The sequence below is a fragment of the Salvelinus sp. IW2-2015 genome, linkage group LG5, assembly GCF_002910315.2.
Source record: "Salvelinus sp. IW2-2015 linkage group LG5, ASM291031v2, whole genome shotgun sequence".
Classification (NCBI taxonomy): Eukaryota; Metazoa; Chordata; class Actinopteri; order Salmoniformes; family Salmonidae; genus Salvelinus; species Salvelinus sp. IW2-2015.
In genome coordinates, this window is record NC_036844.1 from 32,389,182 (window position 1) to 32,406,335 (window position 17,154).

Sequence of the window (17,154 nt, forward strand, 5' to 3'; positions counted from 1 at the left end):
CCTGTAAATCACATATTGGCTAATAGAGAAAAAACTATTTTGTGCCAAGGTTAAAAGTGGGGTTGGGATTACTCAGTAGGGTCTGTATTTAGACTGTCTTAATATCCAGCAGCAATTTCTACCCCAATAATTCAATAGGCCTACTGTGTAATGCATTGGGACCAATGGAATGGGTGGAGTAGAAAGTGCTGCTGGCTATTATATACGTCAAATTAGGAGGTTGCAATGCTGTGAAAAACAGTTTTACTGCACTAGAGTGCTAAGCAATCGATATTCTCAAGCTTGGCGTCTTTGTAGGGGCACACTTACTGTGAAGAATACAAATCCTAGATTGTGCTGCCAACATAATATRCTGCTGCTCAGTATTTATACCTCAGTCCCCCATGAAATAATACCATTAATAGATTCTACAGATAAATACAGTACCAGTCAAAGGTTTGGACACACCTACTCATTCCAATGTTTTTCTTAATTGTTTACTATTTTCTACATTGTAGAATAATAGTGAAGACATACACTATGAAATAACACATATGGAATAATGTGGTAACCAAAAAAGTGTTAAACAAATCAAAATCTATTTTATATTTGAGATTCTTCAAAGTAGCCACCCTTTGCCTTGATGACAGCTTTGCACACTCTTGGCATTATCTCAACCAGTTTCATGAGGTAGTCACCTGGAATGTATTTCAATTAACAGCTGTGCCTTGTTAAAAGTTTTGTGGAATTTCTTTCCTTTTTAATGCATTTGAGCCAATCAGTTGTGTTGTGACAAGGTAGGGGTGGTATACAGAAGATAACCCTATTTGGACAAAGACCAAGTCTATATTATGGAAAGAACAGCTCAAATAAGCAAAGAGAAACGACAGTCCATCATTACATTAAGACATGAAGGTCAGCCAAACCGAGAAAATTTCAAGAACTTTGAAAGTTTCTTCAAGTGCAGTCGCAAAAACCATCAAGCGCTATGATGAAACTGGTTCTCATGAGGACCGCCACAGGAAAGGAAGACCCAGAGTTACCTCTGCTGCAGAGGATAAATTCATTAGAGTTACCAGCCTCAGAAATTGAAGCCCAAATAAATGCTTCACATTGTTCAAGAAACAGACACACCTCAACATCTGTCTCTTATACACATCTAGATGTGTATAAGAGACAGGTGACAAGGTAGGGGTGGTATACAGAAGATAACCCTATTTGGACAAAGACCAAGTCTATATTATGGAAAGAACAGCTCAAATAAGCAAAGAGAAACGACAGTCCATCATTACATTAAGACATGAAGGTCAGCCAAACCGAGAAAATTTCAAGAACTTTGAAAGTTTCTTCAAGTGCAGTCGCAAAAACCATCAAGCGCTATGATGAAACTGGTTCTCATGAGGACCGCCACAGGAAAGGAAGACCCAGAGTTACCTCTGCTGCAGAGGATAAGTTCATTAGAGTTAACTGCACCTCAGATTGCAGCCCAAATAAATGCTTCATAGAGTTCCAGTAACAGACACATCTCAACATCAACTGTTCAGAGGAGACTGCATGAATCAGGCCTTCAATTGCTGCAAAGAAACCACCCGTACACACCTCCAGGCTGTGTCAGGGCTATTTGACCAAGAAGGAGAGTGATGGAGTGCTGCATCAGATGACCTGGCCTCCACAATCACCCCCGACCTCAACCCAATTGAGATGGTTTGGGATGAGTTGGACCACAGAGTGAAGGAAAAGCAGCCAACAAGTGCTCAGCATATGTGGGAACTCCTTCAAGACTGTTGGAAAAGCATTGCAGGTGAAGCTGGTTGACATAATGCCAAGAGTGTGCAAAGCTGTCATGTGTAACCTTTATTTAACTAGGTAAGTCAGTTAAGAACAAATTCMTATTTACAATGACGGCCTACACCGGCCAAACCCAGATGACGCTTGGCCGACTGCATGCCGCCCTATGGGACTCCCAATCACGGTCAGTTGTGATACAGCCTGGATTCAAACTATTTCATAGTTTTGATGTCTTTCTTCACTATTATTCTACAATGTAGGAAATAGTTAAAATAATGAAAAACCCTTGAATGAGTAGGTGTGTCCAAACATTTGACTGGTACTGTATATATTTCTAATTCTTTTCATAAATTCCTTTTTGCATATGCTTATAGGCACCATAAAAATGGACATTGATTAAAATTGAATATCTTTTAAATGAGTTGTTCACATTGCAATGTTTTGAAATGTGGGCATTTATTTTGAAGGTTTCCTCATTACCATACGACAGTGACGCCATAATTTTTTGCTGCTGTCCGAATACTAGTCCAGCCAGCTAGCTACCAACTCAGCTATCTGGTGTCTGATAGTCATCACTGTCTAATCATGGGACTAAAACCAAATTCTMCTCTAAAGGCGTCGAAGACATTGTTTGTTTTACTTTCTCTGTTTACATTTCTTTTAGTGGGTAGTCAAGGCGAGAATACTGCTATGGACAATGTTGCTACTGAGAGGAGGGCTGAGGAAAGCCATAGACAAGACAGTGCCAACCTTCTTATTTTCATAATGCTCTTAACTCTCACTATTTTAACCATTTGGCTGTTTAAACACCGTCGCTTCAGGTTTCTACACGAAACAGGACTGGCAATGATCTATGGTGAGGACCTTCGTGAACTCTGTAGCTAGCTAGCTAACGTTAGCTATATAATGCAGAATGACAACACTGAGGGAGCTACATCCTCCAGTTCATGTCACATCGTTGCAAGATGGCAATGAAATAGCATGCCTTGGCTTACATGCATTATGCCCATATTAACTTGTACTTGCCATTTATTGATAAGATGTATTTGACACCCCTTTGCATCTGTAWGTCTGCCTGACCTGTATCTGACTGGCCTCTATCGCTGTACACTCCTCAGGTCTGCTGGTGGGGGTGATCCTTCGTTTTGGGGTTCATGTGCCACGAAATATGAACAATGTGACTATGAACTGCAGTGTGAATGCCAGCCCAGCAACTCTTCTGGTCAACGTCAGCGGGCGCTTTTATGAGTACACACTGAAGGGTGAAGTCAGCACAGTCAAGGGGCATGACGTGCAGGATGATGAGATGCTCAGGAAGGTACAGTACTCTTTCACTCACTGTCAATTTACACACACACATTACCAGCAGACTGGATGGTCCTAGACCTGGATGGTAGTCTACTCTGAAATGGTCTCATTTCACTGTCTCCCAATCATGACCACTGATGGCTGAAAATACTTGATAGCCATCATATTGCTTTTTCTATTTCCATTTTTCCAGATCAGTGGTGTAATGAATGAGGAATAGGAAAGGGAGCTATTTAATACTTGTGTGACAAAGTCTACAATCATTAACACGGGGTGGATGTTGTCTGATAAGCTTTGAGCTGCCTGCAGAGGAGCGATTCGGCATAGATTGTGTATAGATTGTTACAGTATGGGTTGATTAGTTCTCTTAACTTTTCATTATTTTCTGCAAGGTGACCTTTGACCCTGAAGTATTTTTCAACATTTTGCTGCCTCCAATCATCTTCCATGCTGGTTACAGCTTGAAGCGGGTAAGATACTTCATGGCTTGAAGACTGTGTGCCGGCACTAGAGGTCGACCGATTATGATTTTTCAACACCGATACCGATTATTGGAAGACCAAAAAAAAGCCTTTCTTAAAGATTTTAAGAAAGGCATTGATGTTTATGGTTAGGTACATGTTGGAGCAACGACAGTCCTTTTTCGCGAATGCGCACTGCATCGATTATATGCAACGCAGGACACGCTAGATAAACTAGTAATATCATCAACCATGTGTAGTTATAACTAGTGATTATGATTGATTGATTGTTTTTTATAAGATAAGTTTAATGCTAGTTAGCAACTTACCATGGCTTCTTACTGCATTCGCGTAACAGGCGGGCTCCTTGTGAGGCAGGTAGTTAGAGCGTTGGACTAGTTAACCGTAAGGTTGCAYGATTGAATCCCTGAGCTGACATGGTAAAATTCTGTCGTTCTGCCCCTGAACAAGGCAGTTAACCCACCGTTCCTAGGCCGTCATTGAAAATAAGAATGTGTTCTTAACTGACTTGCCTAGTTAAATAAAGGTGTAAAAAAAAAAGTTGGCAAAATCGGCGTCCAAAATTACCGATTTCCGATTGTTATGAAAACTTGAAATTGGCCCTAATTAATCGACCATTACGATTAATCGGTCGACCTCTAGCCGGCACCATAGAAAAGTCTTCTGTATACTTAACTGGAATACTATTTTGTTGTCTCCCCTACACCTCCATTGTGTTTCAGCGACACTTCTTCAGGAATCTGGGGTCCATCCTTGCCTATGCTTTCATGGGGACAGTCATATCATCTTCTGTCATTGGGTGAGCCCATTTCTTTAAAACGGTCAAAAGGTGTGAGCATGTGCTCACTCTGTGTGCAATAATAGTGTTTTAACATGGTTTTTAAATGACTACCTCATCTCTGTACCCCACACATACAATTATCTGTAAGGTACCTCAGTTGAGCAGTGAATTTCAAACACGGATTCAACCACAAAGACCAGYGAMGTTTTCAATGCCTCGCAAAGAAGGGCARGTATTGGTAGATGGGTAAAAAATAAAAAAGCAGACATTGAATATTCCTATGAGCATGGTGTAATTATTAATTACACTTTGGATGGTGTATCAATACACCCAGTCACTACAAAGATACAGGTGTCCTTTCTAACTCCGTTGCCACTGCTAAATGAATATAGGGGAAACACAGGTTATTTTGGAGTGGTTTCAGCTTTGTGTTATAGCACAGTGGTTCCCAACCTTTTTTGGTTACTGTACCACCAACTGAATTTTGCTCTGCCTGGAATACTCCTGAAGTACCCTCTTGTGCATTCTGGGAACCTCTGTTGTAGCAGATGGAAGTAGACACACATTTGTGGGTGATTTGCCATCAACTAAAAGATTCAAACCTGTTGAAATTATGAACTAATAACGGTCTTGGGTGAAACATTATGGAGTCTTAAAGGAGGCCTGGGTAAGGTCAAAATGTCATAAATATGCCAACTTTGATAAATWATTTCTTAATTATGCTTTTAGATATACATTTCAAATATATGTCGACAATCCTTTCTACAAAGGACCTTTCTATGGATTACATTTTGCGAAATTCCCCCTAATTGTGGTCTTTTTTTGTTCTGTTTACGTGATTAATCACGCTCTTTTCTCTTACAGGCTGGTTATGTATGGCTGTGTGACATTAATGAAGGCGGTTGGGCAGTTGGGAGGGGACTTTTTCTTTACTGACTGCCTCTTTTTTGGTGCCATTGTCTCAGCCACAGACCCAGGTAATCATCCTCACCCTGACTAGCATAGCCTATACCAGGGCTATTCAACTCTTACCCTACGAGGTCCGGAGCCTGATGGTTTTCTGTTCTACCTAATAAATAATTATGCCCACCTGGTGTCCCAGGTCTAAATCAGTGCCCGATTTTAAAGACATCCGCAAGCTTCCCATCCAAATCAGTTCGGAACAGTTTGTGCGTATATTGTGATGARATTTTGTGAAGTTTTTGGTCTTCGGCAAGGGTTTTTCCAGCTGTTCGTGCGCACAAAAAATGTTCTCGAGGCAAGCCGAAGTTTGTAGCCGAAGTTGGTAGCCGAAGTCTAAGCCCCTTCGTTTGTGATTGGTCAACAGTAGGAATTATTCAAGTGTTTGTTGTCATTCAATGAGAGACTCATTTTCATGCACATTTTTTCACTTGAGAATTACTGCACCAGACATCTCAGTTATATGTAAAATTGCGCGACTAAGATCTCCTCGGCACAAACGTCAAAATTAATGACATCTTTCTTGAGTTATTTTAGATTAATTCTGACTCTTGAGGAAGTGTATACTGGCTACGGCATCTCAAGATGGACAAACAGTACTATTGCCACTTTTTCAAATTTTTCAAGCGAAGGTCTTTTTAAAGGGGTATGCGAGCACATGTTCGCCTAGCCGAATCGAAGCATGCTGAATCCTTTAGAGGGGAACAATGGGAAAAAAGCAGTGGAACTGACTTCGAGGTCTAGAGTTGAGTTTGAGGGGCCTATTCTGTACACAGTGCTACAATATGCTTTAGCTGTAAACTCCATTGAACAGTTTTATTAACTACTTTAGCCTTTGTGTTAGCGATTTTAAGCATTCGGATTAGCCTACATTGCAATCATATGGAGTATGTATGTGACGTTCCTGCTGTTGCTCCCACAGTGACAGTACTTGCCATATTCAACGAGCTGAAGGTGGATGTGGACCTGTACGCCCTGATGTTTGGAGAGAGTGTACTCAACGACGCTGTGGCCATAGTTCTGTCTTCGTAAGTCTCCGTCRTTTTCAACATTTCAATGAGCACCACACACAGTAATATCACATTGAGCACCTCTCCTCATCTTCTTGTCTATGTTGTCCAATCCTGTCACTTTCATTGGTGTTTGTAGATGTGTTGACTTTGTGCAGACACTAACCCCACCCCCTCACATTTTACTGGCCACCTGTATACAGAGTTCTTCTGCATTACGAAAAGCAGAGCAGGCAGGCCCAGCATGGCCATGGAGAGACCACAGCATTGGTAGAGGAACAGGGGATCCCCCCTAGGTGGGCTATGGTTATAGTCTGCCTCACCCAGCTTTACTATACCACATCCCCCCTGCTACTTTAGGTTACTGTAGGCTCAGCAAATTACCAGCTAATGAAAACAGGTCCTTGAGTAAGGCCTAAGTGGTTACAACAACGGACTGTTCTTATGTTGTGACCCCTACTGAAGACCTGCTCAGCACCGCAGATGGCGTTGTTTTTGGTACCTTGTGTACTTATTGATAGTAAATACCAGGCTTAAAAGTGGGCGTTGTGGAAAACATCATTCCTCTTGTAAGGGAGTATGCGCTGGTGATTTGCTGTTCAGGTAGAACGGGTGTAGCCTACGTGTTGGTTGATTACCCTTTTTCAGTGTGTGTAGTTCTCTGTTAAGTTTCTCTATATTGCTCTTGTTTGCTGTGCAGGTTATTTGCCGTTGTGGTCATTAAGAGTGTGTAGAACCCAACTGCAGTCCTTGTAGGGTTTACAATCAGCATCTTTCTTAATTAGCATCTAGATTAGCAATTTAATTAGCCTATGCCAAGTCAGACCTTTTAATCAATCTGTTCTCACACCATTCAATGATCAAGAYACCTGTGTGGAGTGGAGTTGGGTTCCTATAGGTTGGGATTTGTTTGTCAAATGATAATTTCCCCCTCAGTTTTGGAAGGAGAGGCTCTTATAACTGTGTTGTAGGCATAGCTGCTAGCTATGTAGACATGGTAAGCACCTCCCCAGACTTTTGTGCTGTAAATACAAAAGATGTGGGTCGTTCCACGAAATGAGTCCCTTTTGGGTAGTGTGACTTGGTTGAGAGAAAATAAACATTTTAGTAAGTGCCAAATAAAGTAACAGGGTTGATGATTTCGTCTTACATTGTCCATAAATCCCCTTGTTACAGGGGAATGGAAGCTTGTTGTGTGCAACAGGAGAGGCAATGGAATGTAAAGCTTCACCCAAAAAAATTCATTGCTAAAAAATCTCTTCCCAAAAAAATTCATTGCTAAAAAATCTCTTGCCTGACTATCTATGGGTAACCAATGTTGACGTGTTATGCTCGACTCACTCAGTTTTTCACTACAAAACACGAGAAAATGGCCAAAAAGATTATAACCAGCTCACCTGCTTTTACACTATGATTTGACTATTATTTCAATGTTTCACCACATCAAAACGAGAGTTCTATTTCAAATAATCGCTGAGTCACTCAGTATGGGTAACGCCTTCGTTGAGGGGGGTGATCATTAAGGAACTCCTATCACACAACGTCTGTCATAGACAGACTGGAGCGACAGCCAATAGGGGGGACCCCGCACCTTTAAGGCGCTGTCGCTCCCTCATCTCACTTCAGTTCTTCCTTATGAGGTCGTAATACTTCTTCATACTCTCCTTAGCATCGACTTTGGACTACTGCTTTCCTGCTAAACTGTTCATAGGCGAACCCGTGAGGATTCACTGCCGAGCGTAGGAATTCAGCTACTTTTTTGGGGGATCATTCCCTTTCTTTGCTCTGTTCCAGAGGCTCTCTGCTTCTACAGGACAAGGGAAAAGCTTTTTCCACTATACAGGTGTATTTGGCTGCCATCTCTGCCTGCCGTATGAAGGGCGCACGTCGCCTACGCCCAGAACCCAAWCAGCTAGTCCCACCCTGGGAACTTTCTGTTGTACTTTAGGTACTTTTACAGTCACCGTTGGGAGCCTCTGGAAAGCGAGGACATTTCCTTAGTCATTACATCCACAAAGTGGGTGAGTGAGCCGCGCGCTCTGTCAGTTTCACCACTCGTGCCTGTACCTTGCCCTGGGYTTATCCAAGGTTACTTCAACCTAAACCCTTTTTTGTGCCTACTGCTGTTTTTCCCCATGAAGGAACAGTGATTCCACTGCTTGTGTCTTGCGCTTGTTTTGTGCTTCTACATGGACAGGAAGAGAGACCAGCTTTTTGTGTGTTTGGCGCCTCCCCACGCAGGGAGACCCATTTCTCGCCAAGTTTTTACCCTTTTGGATCAGTGTAGGCTATTATAGGGCATATAATAGTAAGGGTTGACCACCTCTGGAGGGCTTCAGAACTCATTCTACCAGAGGTGTGGTTGCGTCATGGGCATAGTTTATGGAATCTTTGTTCAAGCAGATTCATGCAACATTTAGGGGAACTCCCCCTTATTCCTCCATAGGTTTTGCTGATCTTGCCGGCACAGGTGTGCTGGGAGTCGGGACCTCTGAGAGTTGAGTCTGTCTAGACTTCCTGGCTTCGGGGGGGTATGCGAGCGCTATGGGAATTGGCAATGTCCCATACTGAGTGACTAAACGATTATTTGAAGTAAAATGTAAGGTTACTTAACCCCAGTTCTATGATAATATGAGTGAGGTCACTTGGCGCGTTGCACTTCACGCTCCGCGTAAGGAAGAATGTATACCTGTAAAAGTGAGGTGAGCGGGAGCAACAGCTCAACTGACATTGTATGATAGGAGTTCCTTATTGACGTRCACACCATTCCAACACAGAAAATATGCTGGGGAGCCAGGCCCAGCCAATCGGAATGAGTTTATCTCCACAAAAGGGCTTTTATTACAGACAGAAATTCTCCTCCGCACCCCCTCCCCCTCAGATGATCCRGCATGTGAAGAAGCCGGATGTGGAGGTCCTGGGCTGGCGTGGTTATACGTGYTCTGTGGTTATTAGGCCGGTTGGATGTACTGCCAAATTCTCTAAAATGACTTTGGAGGTGACTTATGGTAGAGATATGAACTTTAAATTCTCTGATAACTGCTCTGTTGTACATTCCTGCAGTCAGCATGCCAATTGCACGCTCCCTCAAAACTTGAGACGTTGTGTGGAAAAATTGAATGTTTGAGTGGCCTTTTGTTGTCTCCAGCACAAGGTGCACCTGTGTAATGAATATGCTGTTTAATCAGATTCTTTATATACCTCATCTATCAGGTGGATGGGTTATCTTGGCAAAGGAGAKATGCTCACTAACACAGATGTAAACAAATTTGTGACCACAATTTTAGAGAAATAAGCTATTTGTGTGTATGGAACATTTTGGGGATCTTGTATTTCAGCTCATGAAACATGGGACCAACACTTTAAATGTTGTGTTTATTTTTGTTTAGTATATTTTTTTAAATATTTTTTTTAAGGAAACTATTTCACTCATATTTCATGTAAAACACTGGACAGTTACTTTCAAATTAATCACATTAAATAAATCATTTCATGAAATGACTTTGTCAAAGCAACAAAATAACTAGGGCTTTACAATGATGGTGAAAACTTGGAGAAATGTTTGGGTTAAGTGGGCTAAAATCTTCCTAGAAGTCAGAGGATGCACAGAGAGACATGTCAAAATGCAGAATTTGGCACTTTAGCAAGTCTTTATTCGGATTTATTGTAAATTCCATATATTAAAGGGCACTTCATTTAATATAAAATGTAGAATTCAATATTGGTGCACAATTTCTACTTAAAATATAAAAGGGACACAAAAGGGACTTATTTTGTGGAATGACCCATGTACAGATGTTGCAGAGATACTGTATCTTACTGATGTCTTCACATTATCCCTTTCATTTTCCCTTTTGCATTGTAAACATGTGAGTCATTAGTAGTAGAGCCTCCTAACGCTTACACCTGTCTTTGGCTCCATGTGTCTGCACTGGTTACAGCTCCATAGGTGCCTATCAGCCAGCCGGGGACAACAGCCACACATTCGACGCAACAGCCATGATCAAGTCTTTTGGTGTGTTCCTTGGGGTCTTCAGTGGATCCCTTGCCCTTGGTGTGGCCACCGGAGTCATGACTGCACTGATATCCTTTTGCCACCTTCGTGCCAGGGGATGGCATTCATTCAAAAGAAAAGCCTGTGAATTTTATAGATAAAAATWATTGAAAGTCTGCTAATCTGCTTTATCTAAGGCAATTTGCTGTTTTTTAAAGGCATTACAGCTTCTATTCTCCAAGAGTAACGCGTTTGCTATGTTATCGTATTATCTCATCCTTGAAAGTTGTGATGTTTCTGTGATGGATTGAAGTTCCTGATCTGTTCCTTGACCTGTCGCTCGTCACGTCACCAAGTTCACTAAGCTGCGTGATTTCCCCCTGCTGGAGACGGCCCTCTTCTTCCTCATGTCCTGGAGCACTTTCCTGCTGGCCGAGGCCTGTGAAATGACTGGTAACTAATGCAGTGTTTACACACACACACACACACACACACACACACACACACACACACACACACACACACACACGTACACACACGGTTTCAAGCTTACATAGGTGAGTCCCCATCACATGCTGATCTGTGTGGACTTTCTCGTGCAGGTGTGGTGGCCGTGTTGTTCTGTGGGATGACCCAGGCTCACTACACTTTCAACAACCTTTCTCCTGACTCCCAGGACAGGACCAAACAGGTACTGGAACACATACCGGTCTATTTGCCTTAAACCATGCTGTAGGTTTTTGTTAGACAATGCCTGGCCTAACATTTGAATTTACATTTACMCTATTAAATTGTTTATTTTGGTTGATATTGTTTTTGTCTCTCGTCCCAAAGCTATTTGAGCTCCTGAACTTTCTGGCGGAGAATTTCATATTTTCCTATATGGGCCTGACGCTGTTCTCCTTCCAGTCCCATGTGTTCAACCCCTTGTTCATCATTGGAGCATTTGTATCCTAAAAAACACAGAGAGAGAGAGAGGCAAAAAAAAAATGTTATATACAGCCAATGTAATATCTTTAATTCTAACTGCATGTAGTTTTTCCCATCCAGAAGCCACTTTCCTTAACTGCTGTCCCCTACCAGATTGCAGTATTCCTTGGCAGGGCAGCCAACATCTACCCCCTCTCTTTCTTCCTCAATTTGGGCCGTAAAAACAAAATTGGATCTAACTTCCAACATGTTATGATGTTTGCAGGTAGGAGGCTGTCTGTAGTTGTCCTGTACTAGAAGGAGGTAGGAGGCTGTCTGTAGTTGTCCTGTACTAGAAGGAGGTAGGAGGCTGTCTTGTAGCTTGTCCTGTACTAGAAGGAGGTAGGAGGCTGTCTGTAGTTGTCCTGTACTAGAAGGAGAGTAGGAGGCTGTCTGTAGTTGTCCTGTACTAGAAGGAGGTAGGAGGCTGTCTGTAGTTGTCCTGTACTAGAAGGAGGTAGGAGGCTGTCTGTAGTTGTCCTGTACTAGAAGGAGGTAGGAGGCTGTCTGTAGTTGTCCTGTACTAGAAGGAGTAGGAGGCTGTCTGTAGTTTGTCTTGTACGTGTAGAAGCGAGGTAGAGGCCGTCTGTAGTTGTCCTGTACTAGAAGGAGGTAGGAGGCTGTCTGTAGTTGTCCTGTACTAGAAGGAGGTAGGAGGCTGTCTGTAGTTGTCCTGTACTAGAAGGAGTTGAATGATTGATGTCTGTGGATCATGTTTGCGGTGTAGTTTTCTCTCATTTCACTGTCCTCTGATATCTGTTGATCAGGCCTGCGGGGGGCTATGACCTTTGCCCTCTCCATCCGGGACACGGCCACGTACGCCCGGCAGATGATGTTCTCCACCACCCTGCTGATCGTCTTCTTCACTGTGTGGGTGTGTGGAGGCGGCACCACCCCAATGCTCTCCTTCATGAGTATACGGTGAGTCTCACCTAGAGGTCACAACTTTCACCACTAGTTCGATCATTATGCCTCGATTAGATAGATGGATGTGAACCTCTACTGTATGTTCTTCTTACACATTCTCATCCTTGTGTTTGTGCTAGTGTGGGAGTGGACTCGGACCAAGACAGCTCAGTAAGTAACCAACGATCTGATTGTCCATGATTCTGAGATTTGCTTCTAAAGGACAGCAGAAGTCGGTTTACAGGGTAGCATTGTGTGGACAAAAGAATAGGAATAGTGCACAATTGGAGGTTGTGGTTGTACCGTTATGGTATTACAAAAGTCACATGCTCACTTTTATGTCTTTGAGCAGGTGACTGTTTCGGATGGAACGCAACATAGGAACACCAAACACGAGAGTGCCTGGCCTTTTAGAATATGGTACAATTTCGACAATACGTATCCTTTATCTGCTACATGTCACACCTAAAGCCTTTAGAATGTGGTTGTGAGTCATTAGATGAAGCCATAACAATCCAGTCTTCAACTTGGACCAACCATTGAGGAAACACTGTTCAGTGGTGATTATCTGCGGTATATTGGCCATATACCACACCCCCTCGGGCCTTATTGCTTAATTATACACTAGAGGCCACTCTTTGAAAAGTGAAGGCAAGTCAGTTCATGTGATACACATTCCTCAATGAAAATATGACAAGGCACTAAATGCCTTTTCTAGAGGTTATTCCTTTATTAATYGTGATTGGGTTCAGACTACTATAATTAAGCAGTAAGGCCCGAGATATGGCCAATATACCACGACTAAGGGCTGTTCTCAAGCACGATGCAACACGGYGTGCCTTAATACAGCCCTTAGCCATGGTATATTGGCTATAATATCACAAACCCCTGAGGTGCCTTATTCCTATTACAAACTAGTTACCAACGTAATTAGAACAGTAAAAATAAATGTTTTGTCATACCTGTGATATACGGTCTGATATACCACGTCTGTCAGCCAATCAGCATTCAGGGCTCAAACCACCCAGTTTGTAACAGCGTTTAGAGTCCCCTGAGGATTAGATCCCTTGACTGCAGCCTTCTCCAGCTACCTGAAACCCCTGTTGACTCACAGCGGCCCACCCCTCACTGCCACCCTGCCTGCCTGCTGTGGCCCCTTGGCTCGCTGTCTCACCAGCACTCAGGCATATGAGGTGAGTACACGCACGCACGCACGCACGCACGCACGCACGCACGCACGTACGTACGTAGTGGTTCATGATTCCTTCTTTCTCTAGAATGAAGGGCACCAGCACAATGATGATTCTGACGAACTGGTCCTGAATGACGGCAATGCAACCATGTATGGTGACGTCACAGTGAGCACCGATGCATCGGGCATCCTCACCACCAACCATAAACACCTGTCTGCCTCCACCATGGGCATAACCTCGGAGGAGGCCCTGGACCAGGAGCTGGCGTTTGGGGAGCATGAACTGGTCATCAGGGGAACACGTCTGGTCCTGCCCATGGACGACCCCCCTGAACCCACTGTGACCCTCCCCCCACCTCCCCCCCCGCCTTTCTCAGATCCCTTCTCCGATCCCTTTTCAGATCCCTTCTCCGATCCCAGACGCAACAGACTCTAGAGGCCAAGGGCTCCCTTTTTCTGTCTAGCCATCCCTTGGTCTTGAACAACCCCTGCATTGAAAAGCAAAATGGGTTGTGTTAAGTGGTGGTCTTTACCCATGCCTGCCTCTTTCTCCTCTGCCCATTCATGTATTTGTATATTTTAAAAAGTACATCCTATATTTATGTATTTATTTACTCTGTATTTATATGTCGAGGTTTTCATTGTTGCCCTTACCCCACAGGGAGTCGTTGGGGGTTTCAAGAGCCATGCTTCCTTTCTTTTTCAAAACATGGAAACATAAATATGAATTTCAGTGGTGATTTTTATGTCATGGGAGTAGTTTAGGGTGTACTTTAGTTGCTAGTAAGTTGTGAATAATAAGTTTCACTCAGTTCTCCTACCTGACTGCTACTGGCTGATGTGAGGGTCATTATTTAAGTCAGAGGCATCTGTATTGGGGGCTCCAGGATGCTGAACTGTTTTAAACAAGTGCCTAATTATATATATATTTTTCAATTTATGCAGATTTGTACATATTCATTAATAATTTACAGTAAATCATTTGGATTATTCTAACTTGAAACCCAGCTCAGTGTTATACCAAACCCCTACAGAATAAAATGCAATATTGTACTATGAACCTTTTTCCGTAAATTGTAATATTCATTAGTTGTAATTGATTGATATACATTTGCAAATGAAGCCTGGTGGAAATTATTAAGATATGTCATTACTTTAAATMAAATATTGACGTTTTCATAAGCAGATTTCTAAGTCTGGAGATTCCTGTCACCTCCACTCTTGCTCTGTGAACGACAAGGCCCTTAACTATAAGCAGATGCCTTGATACTGAATCTYACGACCTGAGCAGAAAGCTGTGGCGAAGGGTTTGGTACAATACTGTACAGAGCTGCTTTCTATAGACTCAGTCCAGTCCAGGCTGAATGTGTGTATGGGCTCTACGACAGCTAGCTGGAACTGTCACTCTCTGAGCTCCTGCTATGCAGGATTAGGTTTTGTTTTCAAAGAATTATACCTGCCGTACCCTTTCTTTCTCAGTCAGGTGGGCAGCAACTATGAACAGATTTTTGCGCTTTATTACATATCATTTGTTTGCATTGTGATCTTTATTTAGATTGAGCCACTTGAGCTTATGTTGAAAGACCTGACTAGAATGCAACCCTACCACCGATAGTGGCTAGAGTAACCACATGTTATGAATGCAATGGTTCATATAGTCTAAACTCTAACTGGAACTAATCTAGTCTGTAAATGGGATTGTAGTTCAGCTCAGATATCTAGCATAGTAACTAAAAGCTTAGTTGTTAAAGTAGCAGCAAATTCAACCTGAAAAGGTGAGGCAGCCTTTACTTGTTCCAACAGTATTTGGGTGTATGATATTGATGTAGCTATATTTTGTGAATAGTTTGTTTTTGTTAATGAAATGTGAATTCTACAAAATACAGTTAATTTGGATGTGGGGAGAGACAAAGTTATGAAAGTCTCAATGTACAGTAGCCTAAATACTAAATATGTGAATCTAATGTGAATGAAAATAAATGTTTCTATTAGGCTACAAAATTAATTTTGGATGTTTTTTTTTTTTTTTTCTGTTTCAAGTACCAAATCCATGTAACTTCTGTATTTATTTACAAGTATGTTATATCTGTAATGTGTTGTATTTCACAAACACTTCCTTTCAGTACACAACGTATAAAGAGTAGTGGTAGACACATTTAAATGGACTGATCAATCAATATTTCACCCCAATAAGTGGTTAATCGTTCATTCAACCTTTTCCTGAAGACTTGGCCAATAATATTCTGCATGGAAATACAATACAGTTGGGTTGATTGGAAAGCAGTCGTATCCTGTCCTGATTTTTCCCCTGATATCCTGCCTCCGGATGAGTGGTTTGCTTTTGTAGGGTACATTTACTGTAATAGGCTTCCTGTTCAGAAGAAAAGTGACGCTTTTGCAGATCAGGGAGTGCGTGCGCGTGTCCCACAACTTTCTTTGAACTTGGTTTGAACTTTGAAGTTGCATGGACAGATCCGAATCTTGTGTCGGAATGAATTAATACAAGGACATTAGATACGATTTGTATAGCTATTGGTGAGGTATGTTTTTAGAGTATCCTAAATTGTAAACAACGAATGTACAGTTAAGTCATTCGATATAATACAGTTGAAATCGGAAGTTTACATACAAATACATTTAAACTCAGTTTTTCCACAATTCCTGATATTTAATCCTAGTAAAAATTCCCTGTTTTTGGTCAGTTAGGATCACGACTTTATTTTAAGAATGTGAAATGTCAGAATAATACTAGAGAGAAGGATTTATTTCAGCTTTTATTTCTTTCATCACATTCCCAGTGGGTTAGAAGTTTGCATACACTCAATTAGTATTTGGTAGCATTGCCTTTAAATTGTTTAACTTGGGTCAAACGTTTTGGGTAGCCTTCCACAAGCTTCCCACAATAAGTTGGGTGAATTTTGGCCCATTCCTCCTGACAGAGCTGGTGTAACTGAGTCAGGTTTGTAGCCCTCCTTGCTGTCACATGCTTTTTTAGTTCTGCCCACACATTTTCTATAGGATTGAGGTCAGGGCTTTGTGATGGCCACTCCAATACCTGGACTTTGTTGTCCTTAGGCCATTTTGACACAGCTTTGGAAGTATGCTTGGGGTCATTGTCCATTTGGAAGACTCATTTGCGACCAAGCTTTAACTTCCTGACTGATGTCTTGAGATGTTGCTTCAATATATCCACATCATTTCCCTTCCTCATGATGCCATCTATTTTGTGAAGTGCACCTGTCCCTCCTGCAGCAAAGCACCCCCACAACATGATGCTGCCCCCCGTGCTTCATGGTTGGGATGGTGTTCTTAGGTTTGCAAGCCTCCCCCTTTTTCCTCCAAACAAAACGATGGTCATTATGGCCAAACAGTTCTATTTTTGTTTTAATCAGACCAGAGGACATTTCTCCAAAAAGTACGATCTTTGTCCCCATGTGTAGTTGCAATCCGTAGTCTGGCTTTTTTATGGCGGTTTTGAAGCAGTGGCTTCTTCCTTGCTKTAGTGGCCTTTCAGGTTATGTCGATATAGAACTCGTTTTACTGTGGATATAGATACTTTTATACCTGTTTCCTCCAGCATCTTCACAAGGTCCTTTGCTGTTCTGGGATTGATATAGTAGATGTCCTAACTGACTATCCAAAACTATAGTTTGTTAACATGAAATTTGTGGAGTGGTTGAAAAACGAGTTTTAATGACTCCAACCTAGGTGTATGTAAACTTCCAACTTCAACCTTACATTGAAATATTGACTGATATCAGGCTGTTCRTGATTTGCACCTTCGA

At 42.1% G+C, this 17,154-nt stretch overlaps 1 protein-coding gene across 4 annotated transcripts; it reads left to right on the top strand.

Moving 5' to 3' along the window:
• Positions 1-2,273: 2,273 nt before the first annotated feature.
• Positions 2,274-13,904, top strand: LOC111964354 (sodium/hydrogen exchanger 6). Of its 4 annotated transcripts, none has more exons than XM_070443712.1 (16): positions 2,274-2,623; positions 2,886-3,085; positions 3,468-3,545; positions 4,280-4,356; positions 5,203-5,315; positions 6,221-6,326; positions 10,250-10,396; positions 10,655-10,755; positions 10,905-10,993; positions 11,137-11,250; positions 11,386-11,497; positions 12,039-12,192; positions 12,318-12,348; positions 12,527-12,615; positions 13,265-13,370; positions 13,455-13,904. In XM_070443712.1, exons 1-16 carry the CDS (start codon positions 2,353-2,355, stop codon positions 13,803-13,805), a joined length of 2,139 nt encoding a protein of 712 aa, XP_070299813.1. In that variant the 5' UTR covers positions 2,274-2,352; the 3' UTR covers positions 13,806-13,904. The 4 variants fall into 4 exon arrangements, with proteins under 4 accessions (XP_070299813.1, XP_070299814.1, XP_023843990.1 ...); XM_070443713.1 differs by having other exon boundaries at positions 12,530-12,615; XM_023988222.2 differs by having other exon boundaries at positions 10,250-10,391; positions 10,650-10,755.
• The last annotated feature ends 3,250 nt before the right edge of the window (positions 13,905-17,154 follow it).